We start from the raw sequence: 21,192 nt of genomic DNA on the forward strand, positions 1-21,192 counted from the left end.
ATATGTCCCTGGCATTGAATGAGTTAATATATTTTTAAAAATCTATATTTTTACAATATTTCAAAATGCATTTTGTGTCTACAAATGCTTGCTAATGAGGCAATGAAGCCAGCATAGCTAAAGCGGCATTTTATTTTATAATGTTGTTTTTGACTAAAAAATTGGAAATCAACCCGCAATTTGCAATTTTTATTTTTGAAACTTCAGTACAGCTGACAAGTAACAAATATATTTGTTGTCAAATTGAATCTGTTGGTGAATAAAAATGTCACCTATTAGTTTTTAAAAATAAATAACGCTAAATTTTGAATGATTTTCTTCGTTTTGTTTTGTTTTCGCAAATATTCGCAATGGAGGTCCTTGGAAAATTTGCTATCTAAAAGGAGTCCGTGACTCCTTTGAGAAGCCCTGATTTAGCATGGCCAATATAGTACCTACCCTGCAATTTTTTTCACACATGACCCTTGCATGTGAGGCAAACGTGTTAACCAGTCTGCCACTGTTTTTTGGTTTGTTTAAATTGTTTTAGATTCATACTTAAGTCATCAACATTTATGAAGAACTATGATGGAATTATTGGGTATAGAAAAACATTTTAACGTAGATTTTTCAAGCCTTTTAAACAGATAACTGCTTTGCACATCTTGGTATATTCTCAGTCAGCCAGCTTCATTTTGTCACAAAGTTAATGACATGGGAGGACTTTTGGTTAACAGCTGTTCCTTTTCAAGAGTTAATGGCTTTTCATTTCTTGACCTCTTGAAAGGAAAAAAAAAAAAAGTTCAATTTAGTTGATACTTTTGACAGGTGCTGGCACCTACATAATTTCACAATCCCGGGCGACAATTCTGTGTTTTCACACGCAAGAAAAAATTCCACCAGGGCTAACAGACTTGCTGGGCTTTTGAAAATCCTAAGTCCAGCAGGTTGGTACAGGAAGACTTCCCATCCCCACACCTGCAGACACGACTTGTTGATGTGTGTTCGCATACATAGAGCAGAGAGCACACTGAAAACTGCAACGTATGCATGAGCGCACACACCGTCCATATCACTCTCACGGGCAGCCATGAGAAAGGGTCAAAGGCTCCCTGGCTGATCTTATTTTCCATCTCGCAGAAGTTGCGATGCATACATTGGTGCCATTCAGGGGCCATTGGGTAATTTGTATGAATAACGTGTTTGTTAGGCAGGAATGATACATTTGCATGTGAGACAGTATATGTGAAGTTTGTAAATATGCCTCATCCGATGCATATATATGGCTTATTTCTTTCCGGGAATCAGTATTTCTAAGGATTTATTGGTGATGAGCATCAGTTTCCAGACTACTGTAAACAATTACCGTATATGTTTGTGATTGGGCTCATAGGGGATGGCTTGCATTTCAGCATGACAGCAGCTGCATTACAGAGAAAACTATAAATCCCCCATTGAGTTATTTTCTCTCTACAACTATTTTTTTTTGCACAAAAACCCTTCGTGTTCGTCAGACATTTTACAGTATACCAATAACTACCTCCTCAAAAGGTTTTTTTTTTTCCCAAGTATCACCATGATGACTAACAAGCATGTAAATAGGCCTGAATATTTGGCAAAAACAACACTGTTTGCGTTGCTAGTTGTGATCACCAGAAAACAGATGCAGCTTTCAAATAATCAAGTCCACATTTTTAATTGAAAATAAAAACATACACGCATCATCAGAATATGAAGAGGAAAAAATGGACCATAAACTTGTGACGATGTCGGAAAACAAAACAAAACAATCTTTACTGAATGAATGAATCTTTACTGAATGAAGTCCATATATACAAGCAAAAAAAATCACAACATCAGAAAACCACACAAAAATATAGAAAGAAAAATTACACACACACAAAAAAATTAACTAATATTTTTTGTAATTTATTAGAATCGATACAAACAAATATAGGAGGATACACTTTTATTTGCTGTATTTTCCGCGTTATAAGGCACACCTAAAATAGTGAATTTTCTCAAAAGCTGATAGTGCACCTTATAAGCTGGTGTGCCTTACACTGTGCATAAACAGCACATGTACATTTTTTTTTTGGGGGGGGGGGGGGTAAAATAACTTTTAATTGCCATGTAAATTCTTACATTTTTACTTCTGCATTATATGTGAAAACAGTTTTAAAATAGGCCATTCGCTGAAGGTGCACCTTGTAGTGTGGAACATATGGTATTTATTTACTTTTTTTACATACGTTTTTTTAACTTCAAAATACTGTACAATTGAACTGTATCTGAATCATCCACTTACCACCAGAGGTGACTCGCGTAAAATGTATCAAGGCCCCACTGTAATACAAATAACAAATGATTGTAATAAATAAATATATTGAAATATGTAATATATAAAAAATCTATTTCAAGTTTGGAGGGGAGTGGGTAGCGGAGGGCTTGAAGTCAATCTGGTCCCATGCCCAAAGGCCATTTGGGAAAAATCCATACATTTTCCCAAATTCCCAATGGCCAGGCCAATTTTATGTGTATTGCAATGCCCTCGTTTTGTATTAAAATAAAGTGCTAATGCGGCAATATTCCGTTGACCCCAATGAATAATAAAGTGCATATGCACAAGTTTCTGGTGTGTTGTAAAATAGATTGAAGGGGCTGCTTGATCGTCTATTGAATTGCTTATGGAGTCTTAAGGGGAAAAAATTCCCTTTAATTGATGAACATTGATGGATTCTACATTGTTTATCTCCCTCTTCACACAAGCAGGTTAAAAATTTAATGAGATTTTGCTTCAAAGTTCACATCCCTTAAGCAAAACCTCAGACCCAACGATATCTAACAATACATTAACGTGCACTTTCAACATTGCATTTGATTGTTTTGTAGGTTAAAGTATATTTGCAGAAAAAGGTGAGCGTATGAAAGGTTAACAAACAAACATTTCCTCTGTGGAATTTATAAATATATATACAGTATATATATATATGCTACTTCCCCTTCCAAAAGCTAATGCCACATCCTAAAATGGCTGACAGTCCAGGAACTACATCGCCCAGCATGCATCACGACCTCAACAGGTGTAGCTGCATAAGGCACCAGATAAAAGCAGGCCTGGGTGATTGGAAAGTAGAGACAAGGGACATGCAAGACAGAAAAGCAGGAAATACTGAAGCCAGAAGGAAGTGAGAACGACTTTTGTTGGACTTTGGCAGTTTCGATTTTTTGTTTGTTTGTTTGTTTGTTTGTTTATTTGAACTTTGGGATCAAGTATTTTGAATACAGTAAACAGACTTTATTTCAAGTTTTGCATTCTGATAACCTGTTTTTCTTACTTTAATTTATACTTTGTGGGGAAAGTAACTGAACTCTGAGAACAACCCTGATTTCTACTATCACCTTTTGACCACCTGTTTTTGAGATATTTTATTTGAACTTTAGTGGACTAAACAAAGCACCATTCTTAAAACCTTACTTCTGCGGACGCCACGCTCCCTGGCACACACACAATCACACAAACACACACACACAATGTAGAACTCCTCCACAACGAAATCATGTTTGCAGCCTTTACAGATATGTTCTAGTCTTGTGTAGATTTGTTCCCACATTCGTGTCCATCTCATGCAATTATTCAGCCAACTGTTTATTTGCTTGCGTACAAATTCAGCTTTTATTCCTTTCGTTGGAAATAGCTCTGTCATAAAATGATGACTACTTCTTCATCCTTGAACAAAAAATAAATAAATGGTGCACCCACTGAGCGTTACCTCCATTCACCGCCATGATTGACGCTATTACAATGTTGCACCAATTTCGGGGGGGCATTGTGAGTGACACACACCTTTGCGCACCATCAAATCAGAGTAATATTTGAGCCTTTTATATTCATCGATTGGCCACAATAGGGGCGAACCGCACCGGGGAGGCGGAGCGCACCAAAGGTCAACTGTAGCGCTAAATCATTTGAGGATTCTTAATGAAGGGTATGTGGCCAGCGCACCTGCTGGGTCTGTTATTCCCACTGCTGAATGACTACGGCAGCAAAGTGTGGATAATACATGGCCAGCTGCAGAGAAGATTAAAACATAGAGGACAAAATGAAATTGCAGCACTTTTCTTTTAAGCAGGGGTCAATGGCTGCTTTCTGATAGTGCTTCCATTTAAACTTATAAAATAAGTGCCCCCGCCGCCTTTTGACTGAGAATCCGGTTGAGTATTGCTTCTGCACATGAATCACACCAGTCAATAAATGCTTTATGATTCAGAATAAAAAAAAACTATGTCACGTTGTTTGAGTGGCATTAATTTTACAAAAAATAAGACTGACAGCAGTAGACCTAAGTGGTACACAAAAGTCGTAATTGTGTTGTCAGCATTGAATGAGTTCCAGTTAGTTTCTAAAGACGAAAACGTGTTTTTATTTTTTAAATGTGTGTTGACTCATATTAAGATAAGAATTGACCAAAAAAGGATCAGAGTTTTCAGATTCAAACGATGATGATTAATTGTTATACTGTTTTTTTTTTTTTTTGTCCATTTCAGAAGCTATCAATATTGCCTCAAACGTATTTGTCAACCATCAAAAGAAAATGAAAGAAGATATGGAAGTAGCATTAGTAGTCATGACTTTTAATGTATGATATACTTTACTGTATGTCCTTAGTTTGTTGCTGTCTCGTGGCAATCAGTGTTGGGCAAGTAGCTTCAAAACTGTGATGCATTATTTATTACTTATTACTGTCATTTCTAATTAATTAGAAATCACTGTATTTGAAATGTTTGACATCATACCACTATTGCATTACTTTTACATTACTCTTACCAGCATAACTGCACATATGGATTTTCCATTCTAAATGCAGCTTATTACAAATCCAGTGGAAGGTTGTCTGAAGCCTACAAACAGTACAAATCATGTCATCTATATAGGATTGTAAAACTTTAAAGACATGACAAAATACAAAATCTTCTTTTATATATATATATATATATATATATATATATATATATATATATATATATATATATATATATATATATATATATATATATTTGAATCTCTTTTATACTAAGCTTCACAGCATAGTGATGTTTATGGTTGAGGCAAAAAAACGTTTGTGCAATACATATTTTCAATGTTAACTCTGTTACTCTAATCATAGTTCACAGTACCAGGGTTGAGAGTACCAGTCATAAATCTGTGCTAATCTTAGCTTTGTCTCAGGGGTGGCAACTATGTTGAGCTAGCCGTTACTGCTGACCAAGTAGATAAACCTAATTATGTAAAAAAAAAAAAAAATCATTGTCTTATTCAGATTTTTTTTTTCTGTAATCTATATTGTTTACCTGTACTTGTCTGTAGTGTGTATCCATCCTTTCAACCTGTGGGCCTGGAAGCGGGCTCCTCCCACCTGTGGTCCCTTCTGGAGGTTTCTGATTTTCCCCAAATTGGAGTTTTTGGGTTTTTCCTTCCCCATTCCGGGAGCTTTGACAGGGGATGCTGTTGTGTACCTTACACCGAAAAGATGTCTCTGTATGACTTCTTTTTTCGAAAGAAGTCTCGACATGACCTCTTTTCATCTGTGAAGCCCTTTGAGACTTTGGTGATTTAGGGCTATACAAATAAAATTTGATTGATTGATTGATTATATGTATAACGGGTGTTGCTTGAGGTAAAGTAAGTAAAGTTAAATATTTTCATAAATACGAAAAACTAGAAAAGAGCTGTTGTTTTGGAAAAGTGTTTCGTGTGTTATTATGTTATTATTCACGTTCCATGAATAATAATTACAATTTGAAGTGTTCAGTTTATTTAAACAAATGTTTGCACAATTGCAAGAGATAGCAATGAATCAAATAATACCCCCAAAAATGACATTTAAATTCCATTTGAATTGTTTCAATTGAGATGCAATTTGGTCGTTACGGGATGTGGGCCAAGAGAAAAATCACATTTTAGGGGATACTCTGTATTTATTTCGTATTTTTTAGAGTTGTTTATAATTTGATGGGTGGGATAAAACATGTGCTCTACTTCTGGAATGGCCCATATTCTAGTCTCCCTTTAGTATAAGTCATTTGTAATATGACTTATAGTCTAAAAAATATAGTACATACTGTATACCATACGGAAGATGATCAAGGCAATGACATGTCATAATGCACCTCGTTCAATATTCAGTCATATTTTTCTGAAAAGTCGACTCGGGTGGGTGTAAAAGAGGACTAGAAGAGAGAGCATGTACCAATCAAACCTTTAACCCTGACCCCGCTCCCTCCCCGCCATCCGTCCAGGGCGCCTCCTCCAGCCTGGTGGTCAAGTTCGCCGACACAGACAAGGAGCGCACCATCAGACGCATGCAGCAGATGGTTGGCCAGTTTGGCATCTTCAACCCCGCCATCGCCCTTCCCTTCAGCACCTACAGCTCTTACGCGCATGCGGTGAGTCAGAAAAAGGGGAACGCACATGCTTCTGTTTCTCTGCACGCACACACACACACACACACACATTGGCTGCGGTTGCATCAAGCAATTGGCACATGTAGAAAGAAAAGTGCAAAAGGCACAAGATCAAGACTGGTGTACTGAAAATTATTAATAGATGGAAAAGGACCTTTGCTCACTACAAAACCAACTGGTGGTTCTCAAACGTTTTACAACAAGCACCAAAAATACTTTGTCCTTCAATTACCAGCACTGTCACCAATATTTATATAGTAGCATAGTAGGCCCAAATGTTCATCAAGATTATTATAATTTTATTAAAAAAATAAATAAATACAGAAGTATTGGGAAACTTTCAACGCCAATGTGATGTCAAGATAAATAAGACAGACCTGTAACACACTAGATTTGGAACAAAATTATGCTCAGTTGTAACATTCAATTAAGCAATTCTTCAGCACACTTGGACTAGTTATAATGAATGGGATTTTTCCAACTTGTTTTGCCTAAAAAGAAAAAAAAATGCTCCTTTTGGTGATTTTACTTTTAGGATAAATAAACCACAGTTTTGAAGGTTTTCCAATATGTCCGTAAGAGAACTCTACAATCTGTTTTTAAACATTTGCCCTACAAGATAGTAACCAAACAAATTTGGTAAACAGGTCTAATTTGAGTAGATACCCCCTAAAAGCTCAACTCAGGCTTCCTCCCACACTCCAAAAATATGCATTACAGGTGGATTGGACACAATAAATTGTCCTTAGGTGTGATTGGGTGCCAAGTCAGCTGGGAAATGGAACTATAGAAAATGGATGGATGGATGTGAACGAGTCAGTCAGTAAGTGATTCATGCAGCTCAAATGCACCATTCTCATAGTATGTTTAGTCTTCTGTCATTGTTGTTTTGTTTTGGGGGGTTTTCTCACTGTAAATTATTCTCTACGTTGGCCCTGAAGTGTAAATCACACAAACAAAAAAACTAAGCAAACAAAAACAAAGGTAATCGCAAGGTAATCTGACAGGGCGGCAATTTTGATAACAGCAATATTGTTTCAATCACTGGTCGCACTTATTTTTAGGAAGAGGACAAAAACTAGTCACAGAAGTAATGTCCTGCTCAAAGTTGAACATTGATCACGTCCAATCAATTGGCCTCCTGTTGTCCAATCAGGAATAAGTCCACACCCCTCTCCCCCAGCCACACAAACTACTTCCGGTAAGGAAAGTTAGTTTGCTCCTTTTATTATTTGCTTCCTTTTCCTTTTGTGCTTCCTTTGTGTTGCATGTGTCCTTTTTCTTGTTTGTTTCTTTTTTCTTGCGCGTGTCCTTTTTCTTGATTGCGTCTTTTTTCTCGTGTGTCTTTTTTCTTGTTTGCGTCATTTTTGCGTGTGTCCTTTTTCTTGTTTGCATCTTTTGACATATGTATCTCTCTTTTCTTGTTTGCTTCTGTTTACTTGCATGCATCTTTTTTCTTGTTTGTGTCTTTTTTGTTTCATTTTTCTTGCATGCTTTTTTTCTTGTTTGCTTCTTTTTATTGTATGTGGCTTTCCTCTTTTGCTTTTTTGTGCTTTTTTTCTTGCATGCTATTTTTTTATTGTGTGCTTTCTTGTAAGGTGTTTTTGTTTTGTTTTTTGTTTTTGATCACCTTTTTTGTTTGTTTAGTTTTTTGTTTGTGTGATTGCACTTCACGGCCACCGTATGTTTCAGTAGACTTGTAAATGTCATAATGGCATAGGTGCATTCCAAGTCTTAACTAATTCAAATAATGTTTTTATCCATTACTTGAAGAGTCCTTCTTTTAATATAAGCCTTTCTAATTTCATGATTTTTTTTTTTTTTTTTTTTTTTGGGGGGGGGGCATGGGGGGTCGTGTGGGGGAATTGCATTATTGTTTTTCACTCAAAATCCCTGAAATCCCACCACACATTATCAGTCAGGCTGACGAGCTGGTGAATGAATACATTGGAGCGTTTAGCAGCTACTCACTCTGGCATTTCCCTCAGGAATATTGAAGTGCAAACGCCCACTAAAAGGAAAAGGGAATACTTGGCTTCATTTATCAGGGCGGCCAGAAAGACAACTTGTGAGGAATGCTAATGTTGCCCCCTCCGTGTTTGCTGCACGACTTAAAAGTTGGCTGTTTTTCGAAATGATGATATAATGAAAAGTATCACAATACGCAACAAGGTACGGGGTGAAGCGCATTACTTTCATTTGTCACTAATGAAGCCAATGTTTGGCTTTTATAAACCAACTTTTAAAAGCAAACTTTGGACAGTAATTACCTCCACACAGGTTTTTTTTTTAATGAAGTAAACCAGCTTGATAAAAATCCTAATAGGCCTTCTTTGCATATTAACTCTTGTACCTTTTCAACAAAAAAATAACAGTGTTTTTTTTTTTTAATCCAAAGATACCGTTTGATCAAATTTAGGAAAGTCTGTTAATTAGGGGGAAAAATCCCTTTTAGTCTCCGTTGTTTGTCAACTGCTGTAATAATGATCGACATCCAACGATGCATCACCAGTGACTGAAAATTCAGTCTGTGACACTGCAGACAGATAGCAGAAAGGCAGAAAGGTTTTACTGTGCCGCCTTTAATTTAAGCAAATGATGGAAATGACTCAGCAAGATTAAAATGCATGAAAATGTGTTTTTGTGACATTGGAATGGGTATAATATTACCATTCCGTATGAGTGGTGCCTTTCATTACTGCGTTGCTTGCTATAATTGCTGCTCTCCATCTAATGTCACAACAACAATCCCAACCCGGCCTCATCAGTGCCACGTTTTATAAAAGACCATCAATGTATTCGGTTTTATTTATAGAGAAGCAAGCGCACAACTTGTTGGGCTATAAAGGAAATGTAAACAATATATGAGGTCTTAAGGGGGCTATCCATTGCCCTCATTTCATTTCATCCCAACACCATGATACAGAAGTGCAAATAGACCATCCTGGAGTAATTGCGAGGCTATCTAGTTTCTCCAGTAAAACGCTTACCAAATTGCCATTCATGAAATGCATTCCCTTTTTTTGCCTAAGAAATGTGACAACGTGCAAATAGTTGAACGAGATGCTCAAATTGTGCCGTGACTTTTATTTACTTTTCACAGGAAAGCATATTGATGCTACAAAGTTTTGAGTTCTGGTTTGTTTGCTTTGACTACAGATCTGTCCCACACGTAATTGGAATTTCAACGGAAATTGATTGACACGTTGTTAGCATTAACTTGGAATTGGTTCTTTTTTGACACATTTCCCACACGTTTACAAAGTTACATAAAAACTATTTTAGTGGCTTTTGTATAATTCTGGAACGAGAGCAATAGACTTAGCTGCTTATCCTAATGAGGGTCGCAGGTGTGCTGGAAATATACATATATATATATATATATATATATATATATATATATATATATATATATATATATATATATATATATATATATATATATCAATCATTATTTTCATACATTTTTCTCTGACATTTGCTACTATCTGTTGTTGGTTTTTGCTCACATCATGTAATTGCTGTAATTGAAACTTAGATATCATTTAATTATCATCTTAATTATCACCTGCACAAGTACAAAGAATTAAATTTTGACTTAACAAGCTCGAATCATTCAAGGAGCATACAATACAATTGACTGATGGAGGGAGACAGATGGCATACCCTGTTGGGATGCGCTACGGTGAGTCCTCCGAGATCCTAGCAAAGATAAGGTTACATAAGGTGGTTTTGGAAAAGAAAAAAAAGTCTTGGGCCACACCTCCAAACAGAGCTCAAGTCTGGGCAAATATCCCTGCACATGCATCAACAAGTAGACACTACGACATATCTCACACAACATGTAGATGACTGGGGAGGGGCGGTGGGGGAAGTGGGGGCAATGACGTGGCCGCGGTGAAGTGCAGCACTTCCTCAAGTGGCAATCACGTGACACGGGTTGAATTCAGGAACTACATTATGACAGTTGATTTGGTGTCTGTGTATGTGCTTGTCTAAGAGTGTCCTTCTGCTGATACACTAAGCATACTGTCACAGTTGTCACAGAAGGTGTAGTCTGTTAATCAGCTCAAGGGTCTGTGATATACCCTATCTAGGACGGTGAGTCCAGATAACAGTATATTTTGGGAGCAGGTCGACAAACAATGTGGTCGGCCTTGAGTCCATAGCAAGACACTCTGACAAGGGCTCCAATGAGTCGAATTAGCAATCACTTACTTTTAGGGCAAAACGCTAACTTCTCTGCGGTGACAGCCAACCAACTTACTTTGACTTAGATGTACTTTAACCTTTTTATTGCGAAATTTTGGGACTCCAAACTTTTCTTTGGAGACCCAAAGCTTTTTAGCATAGCGAGTCCTAGGGACCCAGCAGTTTCCAGAGGTAAAATGAGCACTGCCTATTTATCTTCCAGCCCCCCCCCCCCAACAGCCACTCAGGCTATGACCACACTTCTTAATGTCGGAGGCAGCAAAGAAAATGTTCACTTCAGATAGCGTAGGATTCCAGCTTCCACGCTGTAACGATGATTAGCCTTTGGCGGCGGCTGCATGCACACACGGCAATTCCCAGGTCGCCGCTGGGGTGAAAGTGCTGAAGTGATACTACGGATATGTCTTTACGGGCGCGATAAAGTGTACTTACTCCCCAAAGAGAACTGACAGTGAAAGGCCTTCTTTATCTCTCCGAAGGCACACTACGTGTTCATCACGCTCGGCATGCATTCCGGCCAAAAAGAGGAGAGGCCACAGATGGAGCATAGCGGTGGGGAGAGCTGGTGTATATAGCTGTAACCAGAGAGTACAGTAAAGCGCTACCACTCCACTACAGCGGTGGATGGGATTATAGAGTTGAGTTGACAGCCAGTAAATTGGATTTTAGTCAAACCAGGAGGGGGGGGGGGGGGGGGTGTTACGTGTTGGCGAGGAGAGACGAGGGGTGTGCAACACTGACCAAAATGAGAAATGTTGTGATGGACGCGGACCCTGACAATCTATGACAGGAACACTCCATTTGAGAAAAGGTGATTTCATCAAACGGGCAGCATGGTGTAGGAGTGGTTAGCACGTCTGTCTCACAGTTCAGAGGTCCCAAGTTCAATTCCAGCTCACGCCAGCCTTCCTGTGTGGAGTTTGCACGTTCACCCCATGCCATTGTGGGTCTTCTACTAACCTAATGCAGCATGGCGTGTTTCCACTTAAGAGTGGGACCGCAAGTTAACAACACAGCCAGGTTCTAATAGCTGCCAGGACTGAGCAGAAAAAACATATTCATCATCATATGCATTCATTATTCATATTCTGCAACATATTCATCAATAGTAAGAAATCAACTAGCATAGGCTTGTTTAGTTCACCTTACAGATCAATGGTACAAGTTTTACTATAGTATTTAATCAATAAGTTAACTCTAATCACAGTAACAGGTAATTTGTGCTAATGTTAGCTTTCTCTCAAAAGTAGAAACTATATGGTTAGCTAGTTGATGACCAGGACAAAATTACTTACGGAGCCCCACTGGTGTCAAGGAATGGAAAAAAATATATATATTTGCACTCATGCATACCCTTTGTTTACTATTCCATACACTCAGTTCAGTAATCCATACGTTAAATTTACTAATACAATGCCAAAAACATCATTTGTAAAATATTTAAACCATCCATTTAGCTGAATAGACAATGTTGATCTTATTTGGAACACCTCACGCGGGACACGCTACTATGCGCAGCAAGAGCTGAAGTGCACAGGGACCATCTGCAAATTGCAGGTTATTAATGATGAATAGGAAGAAAACTTCCCCAAAATTAAGCAAAAGCCTTTATATCCAAAAGAGATGGTGTAATAGGATCATGGGGAACTCTTCAATGTGTTCATTGACTCAGTAGTCACACATACACTAAGTCCGTATTTGCCACTCTCCTTCCATCGTTACTTAAGTATTAGTAATTAATGGAGGTGTGTCCTGCGTGAGGTGTTCCAAACAATTTTCGTTCAAAATATGAAAATTAGAAGAGAGGGCATATCTTTGCTTTACCCATTATTTTAAAAAAAAATGTTTGACATCATGTGATTCACTGCTTTCTTCTTATTGCGTGATAAAATGTTGCTGGTTATAGGGTTGCATGCATGTTGAGAGACACACGTTTCATGAATAATAATTACTAACCGAAATGTTCTTTTTATTAAAACAAATAATCCCAAAGTTGCACGAGACAGCAAAGAAACAAATAATACCAATTAAATAAAAATTAAATTCCACTTGAAGGGTTTCATTTGAGATTTTTTTTGGCCATTACAGGCTGTAGGACAAGTGAAAATGTAATTTTAGGGGGTATTCCAGACTTAGTGTATTCAAAACATTCTCAAGCTTTCTTTTCACTTATTCACTTATTCATTTATTTAAGCTTTGATCCCAGGACAGGAAAATTTACACAGAAACTGCACTTTATTTTTTTGTTAGTGGATTTTTGAGTTTGGTCATTAATGCAGTAATTGCAAGCTGAGTTGTGATTGGTCATTACCTGAGCCCTGAGCAACTGTGATGTCATTGTCAGTTGACATTGTGGCAAAATGGGTGCAACCTAAGTCGTATTAAAACAGATGGATTTTGGACTCAGATTTCACAAAGGCGGTATTCATGAGAATACTATGTTGTTTTTGACTAATGGGGCCTCTTAGAACATATTACTGGGAAGAAAATTTGGGGGCTGACTTCCCCTTTGAATAATTGTGCACGCAACATGATGGCCGTCATCACACATTTGCATTTTCTGAACATGTAATGTGCTGAACTTGTGTTGCATTACTTGCATTTTTTTTACCGAGTGCGTGCATGCGTTTGCGATTCAGAGGTTCTTTTGAGCCAGAGCCTGAGCGAGATAAATTAGAGGAGAAGAGACGCTTTAACCGTCTGCTAACAGTGACAGTGTGTGGGCAGATGAGGGGGAGGGCAGTGACTGTAAACTGGCATTAGGAAACATCTCCCCCTGTTGGAGGCATGCAATTGTTAATACGTTCAAGCAATGACGTTGCAGACACACACGCACATATGCGCACACGTGTGTGACCTGGTGTACTTGTCTCTAAGCAAATCTAGTTGTGGGAGCACTCGTGCCCCGCACTTTTGTATGACATTTCTGCACACTAGTAGAAAATCTGGAGACCGAAAACCCCCCTGAAATCTGCGCAGTAGTAGTCAGCTACAGGCTTCACTCTAATTCGACTTCCGAGCCCCAGTAATCCTGCGGCTCTCCGTGATCCCTACTACAGCCAAAGGATGGAAACGGGAAGGGATAACAGTACAGTTGCTGTATACATAGGTGTCAAACCCAAGGGCCGGGGGCCAGAACCGGCCTGCCACATCATTTTATGTGGCCTGCAAACTGCTAATTATGATTTCCAAGTTTCTGGCTAAAATCCCAAATTTTCAAGTTGTCTTTAACTTTACCTTTTTTATTTGTTTTTTTATTAACCTCCCTTTTTAACAATTTTTTGTGGCCTCAGAATTCAAAATGTGTAAATGTATGATGATCATGCTTAAAATTTTTCGACTTCACAGTTCGACAGAAACTTTAACTGCAATGTGGCCCATGATAAAAATGACACCGCTGTTGTATAAGGTTTAATCATTTCAAATGTAAGTAAATATATTTGCTGCAGTAGTAGGACATCAAATGAGTGCCCAGAGCATGTGCATTTACAGTTAACTTGTCAGTCTAGCATGCAGGGAACCTTCTCAACGCATCCCTCTGCAATATAGCGTTTTTCACAAAAAAATAAAATAAAATCTGCAATGCACTGAGGGCGCAATAGGTGAGGCGGGGAGGCACAAAGTAGTGAGGGATCACTGTGTTACATATGAATTAAATAATAATAATAAAGTAGGCGCTTTTCATGCTATGAGTATGAAATTGTGTGTGAACAAATATTCAATATCTTTGATATTTAAGGCACTTTACTCTAAAGCAGTTTAAGTAATATTTAAAAGTAATATTTACTCTTTGAAGAGAATTATATTTTTTGACTCGGTTTGGACTGGGAACAAATACTCTTTCAGAATAAAATGTTAATAATCTAGAAATTTACTGTGTAGCAAGTTTTACGTGCTGAAATGTCTTACTCATGAAGACAACAGATGCACTAGTACACACACATCATGTCAGAGAAATGAAAAATCGTGTAGAATTGTTTCTATGATGCTATGATGCTAACAAATCCAGCTTCTCTGTTAGTGCAGCTCACTAGCATGGCGCTAACAAATTGTTTGCAATCCAATCTTTTAAGTTTCCCTTTGACCTCTAACCCACTTCTTATTTCCCACCCATTATCAGCCACTTTGCGTCCCTTTGTTTCCCCCCTCCACAACCGCCCGAGTCGCAGCGTGCCGGGTTCACGTGTGGCAGCCCTGCGAGTCACGGAACGGCGCCGCAGCGCGGTAATTGTCATGTGATAAAGAGGTGATTGCCTGCTGGCACTGCGGGGGGAGTGGTGCCATCAGGTTGCAACAAAAGAAAAAGCAGATTCCTGACAGTAAATGAATGCCGCTGGAAGCTGGACAACTTTCTTTGCCTGCCTTTTGTTCTCCCCCATTTGGCTTGTCTTATATTTACCTCCATCAGAGGCTATAGTTTACTTTTGGATCTACAAAGACCTAATTTTCAATACTGTCCATTCATGTTGTGGATATGCTAAAAACATCTGCAATAAATTACGATTGCATTGTGCACCACCTTAAAGGTCTTTGTAAGCTTGCCAGTATTTATTATATTTTTGAGCATCATAATTCCGTCATAATGAAGTCCAAGGCATCCGTAAAGAAGTTAGTAGTCACATCATGCATTTCTTTGTTTCCAAGCCATCACTTTTGTTCCTGTTTTCCCCCCTTGATACCTTTTCCCTAGCATAACCCACTTTTAAAAGCTCAATTCATCTCATTGGGAGAGAAACAGATGATCCCCATTTGCCACCTTGATAAAATTATGCAAATGACAAAAGGCATTAATAGAGAGAAAGCATGCGGCTAATGGATGAGACTGGGATTCTGCGCCAAGCTGCTTTCACGTTACCTGACAGCAGCACTGAGAGAAAATAATCCTCTTTTTTTTCTACATTACTGTACCCCCTCACCACCACTACCACCATGCAAATACCGTCACAATGAGCGGTCACTTATTTCTCTTCTCTCACAACATCATAAATAGCAGTTGTACAAGTAGCAGAACAAAAGTCTGATTCTCTTGAAAGTAAAGCATTTTTCCATGATTACCATATTCCTACCATATTTCTCAAAGTACAAGTCGACCGCTTATAAGTTGACCCCCCTTTTTTACTTCACTTAGGGTACATTTTACAAAAACGCAATTATAAGTCTACCTCCAACCATAGATCATGGCTGTCCAATAATAACACATGATGTGTGTTATTAAAATAATGAAATTACACAACTTTTAGAAACAGTTCTTTATCGTATATCGAATAACATACTGTTGCGTTTATGTGGGGGCGGAAACGAGACAAATACAAGGCAATGTACACGTGGACGCAAATGCTGAATCTATTGTTATATAAAGTCAAATGAAATGATTTGAAGTTTCAATGCTTTATTTATTTTTTTAAACACCTGCATATGAATTTGCCAAAAAGCCCAAAGGTCATCATCACTATCTGACACACCAAATAGCTCCTCCCATTTAACTCCATGACGTCCTCTGCTTTCTAATCATGTTAAGCCTTGTATATGACAATTTACTTATTTCGCATTAAAAAAAAATATAATACACACTGTTACTCTTTAGCGGGTAGTCCTCTTCGGACCCGTCCAATTTGTTTGAAATGGAGGTCTTCAGAAATGATTTCCTGGAGCTTTCTTTACTCAAGTAATGACAGTGGCGAGATCAGAGCGGGAATCAGTTGCTCCGCTGTGTTTCTCTTTCCAACTGCTGAAATGCACGCGTGCCATGCCACCGCTCTCACATTTTTGTCTTGAACGGACAAGCCAAGCCCTCTTTTCCTTTTCATAATGCGTCAAAGTCCGCTGCCTCGTTGACAACAAAGAGGCAATAAGGCGAAGCTTGGGGAAAGTGCATTTGAAAATTCAAAGACGCTAAAACGGATTTTTAACCAAATAATTACATCAATTCTTCTTCGTAATACTGAAGACCCTACAAAGTAGGGCTGCACGATTATGTCCAAAATAATAATCACGATTATTTTGGTCAATATTGAAATCACGATGATTAATTACGTTTATTCATCATGTTTGGTTTATTGCACTTTTTTTTTAAACGAGCAGTATATAAACAAGACTTCAAGCCGTGATACTTACAAATAAGAATAATAAAAGAACTACAATAAATAATTACCATATTTTCCGCAGTATAAGGCACACGGGATTATAAAGCGCACGCTCAATTAATGACATAATTTAAAACATTTTCCATATATAAGGTGCACTGGATTATAAGGCGCACCCTCTATTAATGACATATTTTAAAAATCACAATATAGTAATACTCAAAGAATTAATATTAACTCAAATAATAACTCTAAACTCTCAATAGCATAATAACTCAATGTCAAAATGACCAACCTTGTTCAACTGTAAACAAACAAAAGAAACAGGTAAAGCTTATTTTTTCAGTTCATTCCCCATCTAAGAATCCCAATCTCAATATTAATCCATATATAAGGCGCACTTGATTATAAGGCGCACCATCAGCTTTTTGGAAGAAATTAAGGCTTTTAGGTGCGCTTTATAGTGCGGAAAATACGGTAATGAAAAAAACTTAACACACAGGGCAACACAACTAACTTCCATGCTGAGTGCAAACCAATAAAAAAATAAGCCTATTATATATGTGCACATTATGTACTTTTAAGAAAATTTTAGTCAAATAACAGTCAAAATGTCATTTTTAGTCATTTCAAACTAAATTTATTCCAATTTTGGCTCTCAAGTGACAGATAGCACTTTATATTTTAGGAATCAGGTGAGAAAAATCACCGCCATGTCACACTGGTTAATAATGTATTAGGGTGAAAAAATAAGATGCTTTTGTCAGGCAAACATGTAGGAAACATTGCCCCCTGGTGGTAGTGCTTTATTTGAATTGTAATCAAAAAAAGTGTTTGACTTTTTAAATGTTAATATTGCCATGGATCACCTTAATTAATCGTGGCAGCCAATATCGTGATCGCGATTAAAACTCGATTAATAAAAACACAAATATTAATCCATGCAAATTTTTGTATTGGTGTTTATTTGTGTTAAAAACTTGAAAATGCGTATTGTTTGTTAAAACTAAATTCCCCCAAATCAAAGTGGCTTTCGAATTATGATGTAAAGTTCTGACTTTACAAACTGTACTATTTCACTCTGCCTTCATTGCTATTGTGTTTCCTGAAATGTAAAAATTTACTCCGCAATGGCCAATATTGTTTTTTGCACTGAAACATTTTTACCCTCTTTTCGGCGAGTGCAGTTTTCCTGGCGAGTGCAAAGCATCTCGTTCCTCTTGAGACGTCTCTGAATCCAAGCGGCGATCAATAAAAGTGTATTTTTAAGCAGGCATAACTAGCAACTCACATTCCGGAGCATGTTAGTAATTTAGTGAATGTGTCACAAAAACTGCAGTCAATTTCCACTCGTCGGACAACGCCCCCGCCCGTCCAGAAATAAAAATCAATAGGCTTTGCAATTCACTTTGCAATTTCTGCTTAGCATGAGACCCAATGCGGCTTCCATCACAACATAGCCCACAGTGTTTATTCATATGCTTGCATGCACTGCTGCCTTGCATGGTAATAACCTGGGCCCCCGCAACTTCATTACAATGGCGCGCTGGCTTTACAGTCACCATGTAAACCACTAGAGCCATAGCCAAAAGCACTATTATGTATGTGTAAAATTAAAGGTATTTTCATTATAAATATTTGTAACCCAGTACATGGATGTCATACATTTTTTTTCTATGGTAATTTATGGTTATACACTTAAAAAAAGAAAAAAGAATACAGACAGCATAATCTGGTCTGATTCTTAAGATTTTATTATTTTGTTGTTTAAAAGATTTGCTAGAGCTCTGAAAAACTTTGGAAGACTGCACAAAGTATTTGCAAGGTCTGGCAAAACATTGATTTGTATGTATGTACAGTACCAGTCAAAGGTTTGGAAACCCTTGGAAACACTTTGAAATTCATAAGATTGCAAAATTATTCGTAATTATGGCCCACAGGCAAAAAAACCAAAACAAACAAAAAAAAACCCAGCCCATTATAGGGTCTACAAGAACAGACCACAAACTGGGTTTTCATTAACTATCCACAAATTCATTTTTTTAGAGCCGCTTATCCTCACAAGGGTAGCAGGCTTGCTGGTGCCTATCCCAGTTCGCTTTGGGCAGTAGGCGGGGCACACCCTCAACTGGTTGCCAGCCAATTGCAGGGCATGCAAAGACAAACAATAATTTACAACTAAGCAAATTTGAATCAATTAACAGTCAAAGTGTCCTTTTCAGTCATTTCAAACTGAAATTATTCAAATTTTTACTCTCAATTGACAGCTAGCCCTGTATTATATTAGGAATCAACAATTTGGAGTGTCCAGTACATCTGCCATTCATGTTTTTGGAGCGTGGGAGGAAATGGAGAGAACCCACACAGGCTCAGGGAGAACATGTAAACTCCACACAAGAAGGCCGGAGCCAGGTGGATTTGAACTCGCGTCCCTTTAACTGTGAGGCAGACATGCTATTCACTGCACCACGAGCCGCCCTGAGTCTAACTACTGTTGCTAATTTTGTCCTCAGAAGAGTGTGTCAACCACTTAAATTACATTTAGAATTTTGGCAAGTGCTCAAAACTGCAAATACTCAAGTCAAGAAATTTCAGGTTACTCTATCATCAGATAGTAAATGGGAATATTGACAGTGTATGTTCGTAATCATTTTTATTTCTATCTATAGCTTATTGGGCAATAGACACACTGGCTTAGTCCACTTGAGATCTGATTTGGGTGAAAGTGGCCTCTGATTGGAACCCCTGCATGATGAGGTCAAGGAATTCAAGTCTTGATGATGCACAGCTGGAAACTGAAAGTCAGTCCAGGTCATAAATTCTCATTCATATTATAAAACTGAGTAAAAAAAAATAAATAAATAAAATACAAAGATGAGCAAAGCTGTTATTTGGGCAAAAAAAAGCTACTGTTGAAGAATCTGCATGATGAGTCTAGAGACATGACAATCTTATCAGTACTCTCACAATTTTAAATTTACTGTCAAAGTATTTGCTTGCCTGACATGACCAGCAAATGAATTAAAATGAAATCACATATCTGTCGGGTTAAATGCGTGGGTCCACGCTTTGCAGCTTTAATAGCGTCTAGTCATCTACTTTACAAAGTTTAAAGTTGGGTTCATGGAGATGTTTGACCATTTCTCCAGACACATGGAAGAAGGCCTGCTTTGATCCAACCCAAAAGTCACCCATGCCTACATCCAGGTCCATAAATATTGGGGCAGTGACACAATTCTCGTCTTTTAGCTGCATTAACTGCATCACGGTGGAATTCAAATGATACACTTGTGGGTTGTGTGATTACTTCTTTTTTTGACTTTGTTGTGCTGTCGCTAGCAATCCAAGACTCCATGAATTGAAGGGGAATACTAGTCTTGCGACATCCCCTGGATGTCACATGACTGGTGGAAATGCAAAAAATGTACACTTGCGAAATACTTCTATTTTGACACGTCTCAAAAGTTCACCTCATAAGGGCATAAAAACATGTTTTGCAATATTTTAGAGGGTTTCGTGTGTGTTTATGTGTGTTTGTTTTTGTACAACTTGCATTTTGTACAGATCTGACGGTTGTGGAAACGCACCTAAGGAAAAGCGTGCTCAGATTTAGAGCCGGTGATAAGTATTCAGCATTACATTTTGTTATAACATATATCATTGTTTTTTTGATGCCCCCCTTCTTGTAGTTCCTCCCTCCATAACCTTAAGAATCTTCTCTTTCACTTATCCCTGAACACTCTCTTAAGAGACCCGAGAAAGCTCTGTGTCTTTGAAGCTTCAAACGAGAAGAAACCCAAAAAGACAATTTGTTTTCCAGACTTTTTTACTGATCTCGCCTAAATCTAAAGAATTCCAAAACAGCAGTTACGTAACATCCCACTTCTTTGCCTTCAAACCTCTCTTGTTGCTTTGGCTTTATGCTTCAGGTTATTGTCCATTCGCACTGCGACGCGTCGTCCTGTACGTTCTGAAGCATTTGGCTGAATTGAAGCAGATAAAACTGGTGCAACACCAGATTTCCGCTTGCTGCTTTGGTCATCAGTCACATCACCCTTGAACACAAGCGAAGAAGATCTACTGAAAGCTTACCATGGCCATACCATGACACTATCGCTGTCATGCTCCCCTGTTGAGATGCTACATGTTTATGGGTTGCAACAGGAGTGGTTCACAGCACCCAAAAAAGATTTGCTCGTAGTCAAATCGTGAAAAAGTGAAAGGCTTCGGGAGAAGAGAATGTCGTGGAGAACTTTCCAAGGAGAGCACATTGCAACTCCCATGCAAACTTTGCCTGTTCCCTGAGCGCGCAGATAATGTGCACATGTCAACGTCTTGATTTGTATGAGAGCGAGAGCAGCTGGTGACAGGCTTCCTGCTGCCAGCCCAGACAGATGCACTAAACATAGGCTGACAGGCTTCTCTTTTCTTCCCGCTTCCCTTTCTTCTACTC

At 38.1% G+C, this 21,192-nt stretch overlaps 1 protein-coding gene across 4 annotated transcripts in view; it reads left to right on the forward strand.

Annotated features, from left to right (window-relative positions):
- Positions 1–21,192, forward strand: part of celf5a (cugbp, Elav-like family member 5a) — a 351,120-nt gene that overhangs the window by 283,802 nt on the left and 46,126 nt on the right. For all 4 annotated transcript variants that reach the window (XM_088426234.1, XM_088426235.1, XM_088426236.1 and 1 more), the window contains exon 6: positions 6,280–6,426. In XM_088426234.1, the coding sequence (XP_088282360.1) occupies positions 6,280–6,426 (147 nt within the window). The remainder of the gene's footprint in view (positions 1–6,279; positions 6,427–21,192) is intronic.

This window comes from Hippichthys cyanospilos, chromosome 10, assembly GCF_059441005.1.
Source record: "Hippichthys cyanospilos isolate Australia breed blue-spotted pipefish chromosome 10, RoL_Hcya_1.0, whole genome shotgun sequence".
In the NCBI taxonomy this organism is placed as follows: Eukaryota; Metazoa; Chordata; class Actinopteri; order Syngnathiformes; family Syngnathidae; genus Hippichthys; species Hippichthys cyanospilos.